This window comes from Cryptomeria japonica, chromosome 8 (assembly GCF_030272615.1).
Source record: "Cryptomeria japonica chromosome 8, Sugi_1.0, whole genome shotgun sequence".
NCBI lineage: Eukaryota > Viridiplantae > Streptophyta > Pinopsida > Cupressales > Cupressaceae > Cryptomeria > Cryptomeria japonica.
The window spans coordinates 339,854,852-339,869,456 of NC_081412.1; the positions used below are offsets into that span (position 1 = coordinate 339,854,852).

A 14,605-nucleotide genomic window follows, 5' to 3' on the forward strand; every position below is an offset into this window, starting at 1 on the left:
ACTCCCTGTCAAGTATGCCCAAAACAATATCTAGGTGAGCCAAGTGCTCCTCCCAAAGGTCTGTTGTAAACCAAAATGTCATCAAAGAATACCTGAATAAATCTCCTCAACTAAGACTGGAAGATCCCGTTCATAGTGGATTCGATAGTAGTTGGTGCATTGGTTAAGCCAAAGGGCATAACCAAAAACTCAGTGTCCACAATGACATCTAAATGCAATCTTCTCAACATATTGCTCTTTGAAACTGATATGGTGATATCTTGTCCTCAAGTCAATCTTGGAGAAATAACAAGCTCCATGAAGCTCATCTATCAACTCATCGATGTGTGGGATGGGATACCTATTCTTTATTGTTCTTTTGTTCAACATCCAGTAATCAATGCACATTTAGAGTGTACCATCTTTCTTCTTCACCAAAACCATTGATGAAGCGAAAGGAGACTTATTTGGCCTTATGTGTCCCATAGCTAAAAGTTCTTTGATGGTTTTCTCAATTTCGTCTTTCAACTGCTTTGGGTGTTGGTAAGGTGTAATCATGATGGGCTTGGTGCCCTCTTCCAACTCAATGATGTGATCTATGCCTCTATCAGGGGGTCTACTAGGTGGTATGTCACTGAACACCTTTGTATGTTTAGCTCTAAGCTCCTTAACATCTGTATTGTAGGGTATTTTATTCTCTTCATATGAAGGCATCAACCTACACTTTGCTGCCCACTCTACCATATCATGTTTAACAAGTCTCTCCATTCTTTTGAGAGTTACGATTTTCAAGTTGTTGTCCTTGATGGCCTTAAGTACATCATTTGTCCTATCAACCTTAAATTTCATTTCCATTTCCCTAAGGTTGAGTGTAAACTCACCAATTGCATGAAACCACTTCATGCCAAAAACCACATCCATGTTTGCCATGTTAACCACATAAAAATCTGCTTTAAACTCATAGGTATTGAGTTTCATAGCTAGATATGGAATCATTCTCTCACAATAGAGAGTGTTACCACCATCAACTTTTACCCTTATCCCTTCAAATTCTTGAGTAAACTCGAGTTTGAATTCCATGCTTTTCCACCAACTGTACATCTATAAAATTGTGAGATGCACTTGTATCAAGTAAAAAAATGACTCTTTCACCAGCCAAGAGTCCACGCAACCTAAAGGAGCCTTCCCTTTGCATGCTAGACATATGAGCTTCCTATAGCTCCAATTCTCCTTCATTTTCAACTCCATTTTCAAAGTTTTGAGTTCCTGAATCATCTCGATCATCTTGTTGGTTTGTGTTATCAATCATGTTTTTACCTTCATAAAACCACTCCATATGCATATTTTGACCCTTAGGCTTAAGAGGACAATCATGCTTTTGATCATAAGGGCCCTTGCAATGAAAACACAACTTCCTTCTTCGCAAATCATTAATTGTTTCCCTATCCAAAGGGGCTGCAAATTTTTTCTTATGGTCAACATATTCTGATTTCTTTGGATCCGATCTGTTGTTATTAAAGGATGAAGATGGTTTTGAGTTATTTGAGTTGAACTTACTACATGGAGCTGTAAGTTCCATGCTATGAGATTTCCCCATAGCTTCTTGCAATGTAGGGGGGTCAAAAGCCTTGATCCAACCCTTCATAGGCTCATAAAGACCCTCAACAAATAGTATGGCCAACCTCCTCTCTAAGATACCTGTGACCATGACCGAGAGCCTTTAAAATTCACCTATATAAGATTCCAAGCTATCCATTTGTTTCAGCTGAGCTAGATCTCTGAAGTACAACTCTGGATCTCTTTTGTCAAAACGCTCAACTAATGTATCAGTTAACTCTTGGTATGAAGTGATAAGATCATGATGCAAGGTAACCATCCCATGGTGCCACCAATCATGGGCTACCCCATCCAAATGCAAAGCTGCAAACTTAATGGCGTCTTCTTCTGACATAGGACGTAGGATCAAGAAAATGTCCAGCTTGCTAATCCAAGCTCTGGCTATGACTCTACCATTGTCATCAAAAGTAGAGTGTGAGCTTGTTGATTGCATATTTAAGATCATTAGTCTTATTCCATGGTTTCATGTCATTCTAGTTCCATTTCTTGCTATGTTCCCTCTTCTGACTCATGAACCTGTCAAAGGTAAGATGTTCCTTAACTCTTAGTGGTAATGCATCCCACTCATCATGAAGCGTCATCATGTTATTTGTAAAGGCCACCTCATCTTCCTCCTCAACCACGTCCCCCTCTTCAGATTCATTTCTCACAAATGTAGGGCGTGTAGGCCTATCATAGGTGTGTGTGAGAGTCACTCTTACCCTCGAGCGACTAGAAATACTTCAATTCTCTTCTTGATCCAGGTTATGTCCCCTAGGAATGGTGATTTGTTGTATGTCTCTAGCTAGCTGTTGCAACACATTTGCTACATGTTCTACCCGGCTACTAGACCCCTCATAATAATTCCAGCTTCTTGGTCCTCATTGTTAATATGCTCTCTACGTGGCTCACCATCGTTCTTGTCTCCCATGATTTCCAATGATATCTCTTCAAATTGATCTTGGTTTCCCTGTAAACCAGGTCTCCTGCATGTGTAAAACCTGTGAGGCCCAACCCAATATTGATACATAAGAACTTCTAACCCTCCAGGAAGGTAGGATCAGAGCTCTAATACCACTGTAAGAACCCTATTGGTTCTAACTCTGCTACTGATGCTAAAGCTGTCTTTTTTTTTTGTATTTTCAATGCTTTTGAAGAATTTTAAATTAAAAAAATATACAAGTATACCAGGCTAGAAATGACAAGTAAAGAGAAATTGCAACTATATTATGAATTGGGAAATTCCTACAATTGAAACTAATACTAATTTTATACCTGGATGTCCTCAACTTATTTAAATTAAAGAATTTTGGAACTTGCCAGCCAAAACTGTGAAATTGACCAAACAAGGCGTACAAGTTCAAGATGCAATTTCTCCAAACCAGAAAAGAGATGGAATGGCCTAAGTAGGTTGGGCGTCCAAGATGGAGCAATCAGAAAGCAAAGAGGGAAGACGTTTTAGCCCTCTAGATCACTGCCCCCTTCCAGGTCTACATGTGCTAGGCTGATAGTGTACGACTAGCCAAATGAAAATGTACGACCTACTTATTAAATGACAACTACTGTTGATTGAAGACGCCTTAGGAAAGAACCCCCTTCCTTATTGGAATTTTGAAATAATTGAATAAAAAGAAACTCTGATGAAGCACGATAAGACTCAAGAATGAAGTCCTCATAGTTGCAATGATTCAGTTGATCTTTCACAGCCTCAAGATCTCAGATCCACGAAGAATTCCCATTCTTCAATGGTGTAAACCTCTGAAACCCTTCTCTCAGATAAAACCACATAGAAAAGCAATGTCAAATAATCAATAATGCAATGAGGTTGATTTGATTTGCCTCATGTATCCAAAAAGAACGACTTTTGCCAATTTAAATACATTTAAATGTATTTAAATTATTTTCAATAGTTTAAATTCAACCCCCATGTGTCCCAACCAAAAATAGCACCATTGGCAGATTGCCTTACTATAAATAGTAAGTCTCTCAACTAAGCCTACACACTGACTGCAAAGGCCTAGAACTGAACCCAAGACTGAACTGAAGAAGTGGAACTACCACTAAGATTATCCAAACATATTAGCCTACGAGAGTCCAAGTAATAGGCTAACCCATCAACAACTAATACTAACTAGAGTGGGGACATTACATATATCTAAGAACACCTTGAAACATTTGTGGCAATTCAATACAACCCTTTTAGACATACCAGTGAATTAGGTACAATGCATTCAAACACAATAATACATATCTATGTACTACTTTGTGAATTTGGAGAACTTAATTATTCTCATGCACATCTATGTACTACATTGTGAATGTGGAGAACTTAAGGTTCTGTAAATCTTCTCAGTTGGATACATGAGATATGGAGCAAGTATTTTATTCAATTGAGGACTTAAAAATGTATTTCCAACTGATGATAGAGCAAATATTGTTACTTTGCAAAATCATAGCTCCACTTAGAAGGAATCAATAGTATTTGCATGTCTGTCTAAAGGGGCAATGTCCAATCAGAGGCAAATGTTACCAAATCAAGAAGGCGAGGGAGAATTTTCATCACTTTCTTTGCTACTAAGTTTTTGTAGACCAGTTGCATAGCTCTTAAGAAGTATGAACCAAAAAGTATCAATATAGTAAGCACATATATAAATTTTATGCACATTTGAATAAACCTAAGAAAATTTGATAAAATTTAAAAATAGTTATAAGAGTTGTGATCATAGTAACAAGACATCAAACAACAAATTCAAAATAATGTGATGAAACCTATGGTAAGAAGCTCACACAAAGGTCTTGATGAATTCGGTAAACATTCCAAGCTAACAAGACCACTTGATTATGGCAGTATAGCTGTCTTGAATAGATATAACGATAGGAACAATAATTGAACTAGATGAAACAAATTCAATTCCTAGTTAAAGATTATTACATCCCCAAATGAATATTTTCTAAACAACCAATTTAGTAAGCTATCCTTTCATAGAGTTACCTTAAAAATTTTGGCGAAAGTTGTTAATTCACACAAAATGTAACTTCTGTTAGGAACAACAAGACAAGGAATTTTTGTTGGAGTTAATACATAAAAGCAAAAAATGGGAGAACATGAAGAAATCACGATTTTTAAAAAATTGCTAGAGGTAATGTGATTTATTTCCCAAATAAATGCCAAAAATCATTGACCCATGGTTGGTGATTTTTTTGGTGATTAAATTTGCCAAACTACGTTTGAAACAAGTAGTAACTCACAAGAAAATCATCAAAAAAGGGTGCCAAAGTTTGTCACAAATTGTCGAATGGCTAAAAATAATTGTAGAAAATTCTATTTAATGGGTTTTTGTGCTTTGTACTTAATTCAATTTCATGTTCATGAGAGGTGAACAGTGAAGATACTTGGTTGAGGCAATTGTAAGCGATTAAGCAATAAATCCAACGGCTACAGGCATGGGTAGTGCGGTAGCTAGGAGGTAACAATTTAAATTTTTATAAAAAAATTTTGTCAAGAGTCTATTATTAGGTTGAAGATAAATTTAAATTTAGAGTGTATCTAAAATAAATTTTTAGAATGTATTTGTAATATTTTATAACTAAACTATTAGGTTGAAAACAATTTTTCAGTTAGTGACATTTTTAAATGCAAACTATAACAAATATACTCTAAGGTCATAGTATATTTAATAATGGAGATAAAATTTATTTATTTTTTTAGTCAATTTTATAATAGAGATTAAATTTTAGAGTATTTTAAAATGTAAAACAAGTTCTATAGAAGTAAAATATAAGAGTATTTTTGTAGAATTTCTTTAATATCATCGTTATTAACTTATTAGAAATGAATAGAAATATTAATAATAATTATGAATGAAAAAAATTATGTTAATAGAATTACAACTTATATAAGGTAGATAATTTATATAATAAATAACATTTGTTATATAAGGATAATGATTTGTAATAGTGAAATTTGTACATTTATGTTAATTTCTATTTAATTTATTTATTTTTATCTTGATAACATTTTAATGCATGCACATAATAAATATCAAATAGCATAACCTTGTTAGAAGTTTAGTAGTATTAAAAGCCATGACTTAATCTGTTCAATTTTGCATTTCATCTTAAACCTAATAATAATTCAATAAAGTTATCATTAATGGTAATGAGGCTTCAACCATAAAAAAATGAAATTGAAATGCTTTTGCAGATTTATCGATTTGATCATAATGCCACATCAAAAAGACTTTGCATGGACACATTGCACAATAGTTTTGAGCACAACAAAGGTTAAATGCAATTGGTGTTTGAAAGAAATCACTAGTGCCATTTTTCACTTCAAATGGCATTTGGCAAAGGAAGCAAGACATGATACCACTAGGTGCATTATGTGCACTACACATGCCACCTTTCAGACAAAACAAGCTCTTCTAAGGCGAAAAAGGCCAAAATTAAGGTAGAAGTAGCTTCTAATTCTAATGATGTAAGAAGCAATTGTTTGTATGAGGAAGGTGGTGCACAACAGTATTTTAATGAATTCGTGTAATTTCTTTGCAACTCATACTACACACTAGGATCACATACCACTTTGGAGTGTACGAGATGGAAAAAGAATGTCCATGAACAAGCAAGAAAGGCAATTGCAAACTCTCGGTATTATTCTAGCTTAACATTCCATATTGTTAGGTCTCCATATTGGTAAGGTATGGTGGAAGCTATTGTAGTTGCAATACTTGGGTTTCAAGTCCCATCTTACGAGACTTAAGGGTTAGTATGCTCAATGACGTAGTACAAGATGTTAGCGATGTTAATGAGCATCAAATAGAGTAGGCAAATAGTGGTTGCACTATTATGTCAAATGAGTGTATAGACATAAGGAACTGAACCCTCAAACTTTCTTGTTTCTTTCTTGTGATATCGGCACAATATTTTGAAAATCGAAGGATGCATTAGATATAATCAAATCAGCAAATGCATTATTCAAGATGTACAACCTAGTGGTCAAAGATGTAGGGCCACATAATGTGGTTCAATTTATTTTGTGTTGTTGTTGGAAGACTCTTAATAGATAAACACCCCTCCATGTTTTTTACCCTATGTGCATCACACTACCCTGATCCAATCGTAGAGGATATTGGAAAACTTGAATAGGTTAAAGAGGTATTGCAAAAGGCTTGCATAATCACAGAATTCATCTATAATCACATGAGGGTTTTGTGTATGATGCACTCTTTCACGGAGGGCAAGGAGCTAGTTTGACTAGGTGTGACAAGATTTGCAACACACTTTCTTGCACTACAAACTCTTTGCCAATAAAAAATGAATTTGAAGCGAATGATTGTTTTAAATTGATAGATGGAATTTGGTTTCACAAACCAAGCAGATGACATAGCAATGCCAGAGTACATGTACTCTACTAGTTTTGGGGAGGCAGTCAAGCAAATTGTAGAATTTTCAAAGCCTCTAGTAAAAGTCTTAAGACTAGTTGATGGAGATAAATCCCCAAAGGGATATTTGTATGAGGCCATGGATAGGGCCAAGGAGGTGGTGAGAGGTAGGTTGGAAAATAACAGAGACAGATACATGCCATTATGGGACATAATTGATAGAAGATGAGAACAACAGATGCACTCTCCTCTTCATGTTGCAAGATACTATTTCAATCCAACATTGTTCTATAACTCTTCATTTAGGCACGATGATGCTAAGGTCATACAAGGCTTGTTTGCATGCATGGAGAAAATGTTTCCAAACCTAGAACAATTGAATGCAACTATGGCAGAGTCACCAATGTACAAGTAAGCAAGGGGTTTTCTTTCTTGTAAGACTGTTGTGGAAGGCAAGAAGACCTTCCAACTAGGTACATTCTATAAAGTTTGGATAGTTTCTCTATTTTTATAGACATGATCATTAAATGTGTTAAATTTTTAAGATATTCTCATATGATGTTATCTCCAATTAATGTGTTTTCCAATGAAGTGGGATTTTTTTGGTCATGAAACCAAAAATCTTAGATGGATGGCGAAGTGCATTTTGAGCCAACCATGTAGCTCATTCGGTTGTGACGGACTTGGAGTGTTTGAACACACACTCCAAGAAATGCAATCGACTAATAGAACAAATGAATGACTTAGTGTTTTTTCATTACAATCTTCGCTTGAATTTAAAGGAAACTCAAGGTCAGACTTTAATATACTAGCAATAGTTGAAATTGTATTCATTATGAATTTCACTCATAGGAAAAAGCCTAATTTATAAATGGACAAAAGTACTATTGAGGACGACAAGTCAATTGAACTTGATGAGATTGATCCATAGTTTGAGTGGATTACTGATGATGATGAATTTCATGAGCTTGAGCATTTTGAGATCTTGAGGAACGCCAACTTGAATCCTCATGATATTGAAAAAATTAGGAGAGGCTCTTACCCAGGAGTTTCGACATCAAGACCTCCTAGCCTCTAAAATGTCATTGGCTACATTTGATTATTTGGAACTTTGTATTTAGTTTATAGGTTGACTTTGTACGAAGTCACAAAGTATATTGTAATTGACATTTTGTCAACTGTCACTATCTAGTTACTATTTATGATATCGTGGTATGTTTTTTGCAATGTAATCAATGATATGAATAAAAGTCTACTTTCTACATAAACTATCTATTTTTTTTGCTCTCAATATCTCTATGCTATGGAAATGCCCTTGATTTTAAAAAAAATACTAGTTTTTTATTCTATTCCTATAATTTTATCATTTTTTAATATAACTTATACTTTTGGTTTGTCGATTTTTTCCCCAAACAATTTTTGCTGCTATGGTATGGACATCATATTTGCATTGACAATATGTTTTAGTCCCCAAACTTGATGTAATTACTGTCAAATAAAATTGCAAAATTCACACAGAACTCTTCATTACAGGTTTTGAAATTTCCATATTACCTAATTGGAAAAGAAATACTTGGTACTTTGTTGTATACCTGGTTTTAGTCGAGTCTATTTTTTACTGTTAAATGATATCAAAAGCTAATTGGACATTATTTCTAAAGTAGACTTCATACATAAAATGACTCAAAATTTTGAGATATGCAATATAAAAAATTTAAAACTTCGAGTGTGCCAGTATGTAGGCAAAGGAAAATCCCCAAGGCATATTACAAAAGTGGTAAAAATATGTAGTCTGGTAGAAAACTTGTAATGCCATTTAACACATTGGACCATCAAGAACGAGATGCAAACAACTCACATGCTATAACATCAGTGATTTCTGCATTTCCTCCAACACCCAAAACTGGGATAAAACTTGTTACAGGCGATCCAAAAGTAGTATCATTTTTTAACAATGCTGGCTCTTTGGAAAATCCATATATTTCTGATGCTTCTGTGAATGCCATTTTCAATTTATCAAAGGGAACTACATTTGAAACGAAGTATACTCTGAAGCTCTGCAAACAGAAAAATATTACCAAATTAAAATGAATACAAGAAAATACCAAATTAAAATGAATACAAGAAAATTCTCACAACCTCAAAACTTCAGAAATTAATCCATCACAAGAAAGCCTTACCATGACATCCTCCCAAAAGAGGCAAGCCTTTTGCAACCTTTTATGAAGGACATCCATACAAAATCTTGCAATGTTTGTTAATGATTTATTCTGTTCGATGTTATCACTCGATTGGATGGTACATACATCATGAAGTGTTTGAGTACAGATCTTGTATACTGCATCTGATGCAAGTGTGAGTGTAGCTGCACATAAATGGCCACATACATCAAAGCTTTCACAGCATGAAGAAGTCATTTGCACATAGCTAAAGCCTTCAATCTCATTAATGTCGGCATCTGCAACACCTTTTACATCGTCGATAATCTTATCATCAGAATCATGATCATCCTCACAAAGAGGAACATAGACAACTGGTTTGACTTCCACTAATGCCCTGAAACATTCAATAACTTATGTTTGTAAAATTAAAGCAGATTCACAAAACTAGATTAACAAATCTGCTTCTCCTAAACTGAAGAAACTGAAAATTCAATATACAACAGGAATGGCTATAATTAAGTATGAAAGGAAGCATGGTTTACAGACATTTGTTATAGGAGTGGAAAATCCTAATCTCAAAAATTTTAACTTTGTAAAGCATTTGGAAATGTCATAAGAAATTCTTCTGTCTTATAAATTCATTTTAACTTTAAATCTTCATTCTCAAAAGAAAGCAAAAACCAAACTGGATTTTACAATATCAACCAGATTATATGATGTTGAGTATCTCTGTTATAGAGTAGAGCTTTAGGCCTGAAGTGCAACCGAGGAAAAACAATGCTATTCAGGATTTAAAAGTTGAATCCCTTACAACCCTCTTCCAAACCATTGTGTTTATGAATCATTGCATCTCCTTCCTGATAATGGATTTAGTTCAACCTAGTTACTAAAGTTGAATAAATGACATCACAACAATCGAATTGATGACTTGGCATCTTTGGTTGTTTGGCTTATCATACTGGGGTATTTCTCCAACTTCTAAGGTATATTGACTACTCTCTGAGACATGTCCTATGTGAGGAAGTGTATTTCAATTAGTTATCATTGCTAAAGAGGTATCTGTTGTTTATAAACCTGTCACATTGAAATTTAATTAGACATCAACTGCCTTTTATAAAAGAATTAAGCTCTATCTAGATGCGTGATCCTGTGAAACTCTCGACTCTTTGAGGATGCCCTGAATGCTTAAAATGAAATAAACATCTCGTCATTAATGAATTGTCTGCATTAAAAAGCAACTGCTTGGTATAAAGTTAAACATTGGAAATTGGTTCCTTTATGGAAGTTTCTTATGGTCCATCTTTCATTTAGCCTTGTGCATATTTGTCAAGGCTTGAGAAAGAAGAATCCTGGAACAAATGCACCTATCATCTAATTTACCTTCTTGATCTCATGAACTTGGACCCCTTGTAATTCAGATAGTTGTCTGATTGAGAGAGTTGCTATGTCATGTTGGTAACAAAAATATTGTAGGCATATTGTGAGCATTTTAGTCTCTCTTTTGAGACAACTCAAACTAAAAGAGTATGTGATATAGAAACTCTCTTCATACTATTAGGAAAAGCTCCTTGAGATCTAAAACTATAGCAGCCAAAATCTTTTTAAGGAAAAAATTGGTAAACCAAAACAAAATGTTTCGAAAAATTTGGGATTTAAATAGTCGGACAAAAAAATATTAAAATGTAGAAAAAGTGACAAAAACTTCTTATTTTTGAAATTTAAAGGCATTTCCACAGCATAGAGATGTATTGAGCAAATCGAATTGAGATTAGCTCACAAATTGTTAAGTATCAATTTTTATTGGATGAACACTCAATCCAAAGTTATCAATTGCTTGTCAAGTCCTTGATCACAAAAAACTTCACTTGCTTAACAACTTGCCATTTGACCTAATGTATTGCATGACTGTATGTAAAACAAGGAAAACAAATCATTAATTAGCCTTCAACTCTTTGATGCACACGTTGCACGCCAAGATGCAATTGCTTTGTGGGGGTTCGGGGGCATCACTCCTAGTGAGATTGAGGGGAAACCCCCTCATGTAGTTTAGGGTAGCAACCCTGGCACATTCCTTGTTGCAATACAGCATGGGTCAAGGGGCAAAGCCCCCACTACAAAGCACAAATGAAGACCTTCAAAACTGCAAACCTTCATGGTGTACACTATTTTCATAATTTTTTAATAGGCAATGTCAAAGGTGGAATTTGAAAAAGACAAACAAAAAGAAACCCAAAAAAATGGATGGATCCTCCTTAAGGTTCACTTGAGTTCCCTTGAGTTCGCTCGGGTTCATCCTAGATGAACCTAACCCCACTCGCAGCCAGATTGGACTGGATCACATATCTGGTTTGAATTGAACCTAGATCCAGCCAATCTACAAGCAGATCCAATAACATAGATAAAAAGTAATATGGCCATTGTTCATCAAAAAAATATTGCTTGCTTCAAATGACCTACGAGATGTACTGAAATGCATGTCCATAATTACTAATTTGAAATATTTGACAAGATGGTTGATAGGATAATGACCATTTTCTAAATACACAGATAGTGAGAATGACTACCAATTAAATTCTTTTTAAAAAAGGTAAGATGATATTATAAAATAACTGGAAATTGCCTACCATCAAGTTGCTCTGTTGCAAGTACACATCATTAAAATAAGGCCATAAACGAGAAAATAGGTGAAGAGCAGATCCAATATTCAATGCTCAAAGCTAAGATCTTGGGAAGATTGAGTAGGGCTACAAACCTCACGTAAAATCATAATCTGCAACCATATTCAGTAATCATGCATCCTTATTGTTGAAGCATTCAATGATTGAATTGACTTATTAAAAGTTGCCAATACTTGAATTTGAGCGCATTGTCGAATATAGAGACGAATCCCTTGCATTCTAGCTGTGCTAAATATGCCGCGCAAAAATGGTGTAAAAGCTAGTTGCAAATTCCAAAAAAGGGCAAAAACTGTGTAGGTAGATCATGCAGGACAGTGAGAGTTTTTGGTGATTTTTCCACCAATTTTTCATTATTTAAACACATCTAAACACCAAGAACCCATGGAAAACTGTGATGTCCCCATCCAAACCCTAAAACCAAGCAAGCATAAATAACATACTCTGGTCCATGGACACCTCTAAATAAGATTGTACATAGCAAGAACGATAAATTAAGATTCATGGCATAGTATGGTGAGAAATCTACTTGTATTATCTTTATGAATAAGGAGCAGGGAATGGACTTATGACAATGAAGAAGACACAGTGATTATATAAGAGAATGTGCACTTAGCAATCCTTTTTGGTTCGAACTGGCAAAAACAAATATGATATTGCCTCCAAGGAAGTATGTTATGATGCAGATTCAGTTGCCGGACTAAATAATGTTTATATCGATCAAGTAATGATATAAGTAACAATCAGCAAGTAAACAAACACAATATCATTATCACCACCAAGAAGTATATGTTAAATGATATTAACTAATCACTGAGTACTTATCTACTTTGAGGTACGATCAACATGATGAGACATCAACGCCATTTCCAAAGGCATTCAATTCAGTTTACCATTCAATCAATATTCAATCAGTTCTGCAGATTCAAGTGGAGGTTATCTACTAGCAGATAAAAGATTCAGACCGCATATTCATAGAGAAGTTAATCAGAGACAGCGATCCAGTATTGCATAAGCATCAAGACATACATCTGAAACAGCGATTGCCTGAAACCAGATCATCGCTATTACAAATACTACATCAGTCAAGCGATCAGACTGGGTTGATCAGCAGCAGTGTAATTCACATATATTATACCAAAGATATTAGGAATAGCATATACTCTCTGATTTGTAACAAATACCATTGCATATACACCAAGTAGTCTCAGGAAAAGCAGTCGGCATATATATTTTGATATATATTCTTCCAATCAGAATAGATACGATTGCATTCATAATAAGAGGATATCAGGAAGAGCAATATTGTTACTCTTGACCAATATATCATATCAAGACCTTCATTATCATTCAACTCTTAGATAAGAGAGAACATTATAAACTTCAAAGTCTCAGATACAATCTTGATCAATATACTTATAATACAATCCTTTATTCATGCATATCGAAAGATATCTAGATTGATATAATCCTTACAACTAGATCGATCTTTTGTTTAAGGCTATTGAATGTAAGGGTGATCATTGCAAATCAGGTTAATTTCCATCAATTGTTACTCTTGAACTTATCCAAGCTTATAAGTTTAATAGAAGAAGCCTCTTGCAATTGAAAATATAGGAAATTGGTCCCAAACCTAAGGATCTTATAAGGGGACATTACAAAAACCATAGTCAACAAATTTTTCAAGGAATCAAAATAATCTGGGGTAAAAACTAAAATCAACTACCACCCCTATTTGTGATTAATCGCAACTAATTGTGTTTTTTTTCCCATTTATTGCTTCTATGTCTAAAACTCCCCTACACACTAAACTATAGACAAAATATACAGTTATTCACACTATGCAATACTTTTTTTTTGTGGGGGGGGCGGGGGAGTTGGTGGGAGGGGCGGGGGGGTTATTGGGTTTGCATAAATATTTATACCCCTGAAAGTTTTCACATGAAAAAACAAGATTTTCATGAGCAACACCAACCTAGAGTTTTAGTGGTGGGATTTGAACCAACCTAATCAGCATTAAGCACATATATAGATATATAGTTATTCACACCATACAATATTCTTTGGCAGGGTTTTGCATAAATGTGTTGCACCCACAAAAGTTTGTGAAAAAACAAAATTTTCATGAGCAAGGATGACCTAAGTTTTTAGTGGTATCATTTGAGCCAACCTAATCAGGATTAAGCACATATCTATATCTATCTATCTATCTATACATGAGCTGTTATCCTTTTTCCTCATTTGACAAAACAACAAATAGTAGAAATTAGAGGGTGGACATAAAAACAACATGAAAAGACCAGAATTGTTGAATACAATCAGTAGCATGACAGAACAATGAACAAGGCAGGGGACTAAGGAGTATTTTTTAGTTATGTTTCAAAGAGTACATAAAATGAAGATAAGCACTTCAGAAAAGCAGAAACCAGTTATAAAACCCTACGCACACTTCTCAGGTAGCTTTGTCATCCCAACATTCTATTATGCAGCAGCTAAAAAGGTTAAGACCTTACTGATTTCTGCCAAGGACATCAGAACACTGGCAACAGGTTGATAAATCTCTGCCTATAGAAGAAAGAGGTTGACAAGTTGTGCATAAATTAGGTGGCAATGCCACACAGAAACTATACACAAAAAGGGCACAAAGAGAGTTATAGGTTTGTCAAAGAAACAAAAGTGCTTCTCTTTAGTGGTAAAGTCAGCTAAAAGTTCTGCCCTAAATTTGGGTAAAGGGGCAAAGGGGCAAAGGAATGAATAATGTGCACCTAAGTTAAAAGGCAGAAGCAGCAAACTAAAAGATGGCAGAAACATT

The 14,605-nt window shown here is 34.7% G+C and overlaps 1 protein-coding gene across 7 annotated transcripts in view; it reads right to left on the bottom strand.

Annotated features, from left to right (window-relative positions):
- Positions 1 to 8,630: 8,630 nt before the first annotated feature.
- Positions 8,631 to 14,605, bottom strand: part of LOC131078932 (diphthine--ammonia ligase) — a 211,421-nt gene continuing 205,446 nt past the window's right edge. For all 7 annotated transcript variants that reach the window (XM_058016786.2, XM_058016782.2, XM_058016783.2 and 4 more), the window contains 2 exons: positions 9,137 to 9,512; positions 8,631 to 9,013 (listed from right to left, as the gene is read on the bottom strand). In XM_058016786.2, coding sequence (XP_057872769.2) covers positions 8,789 to 9,013; positions 9,137 to 9,512 — 601 coding nt within the window. In that variant the 3' untranslated portion in view covers positions 8,631 to 8,788. The remainder of the gene's footprint in view (positions 9,014 to 9,136; positions 9,513 to 14,605) is intronic.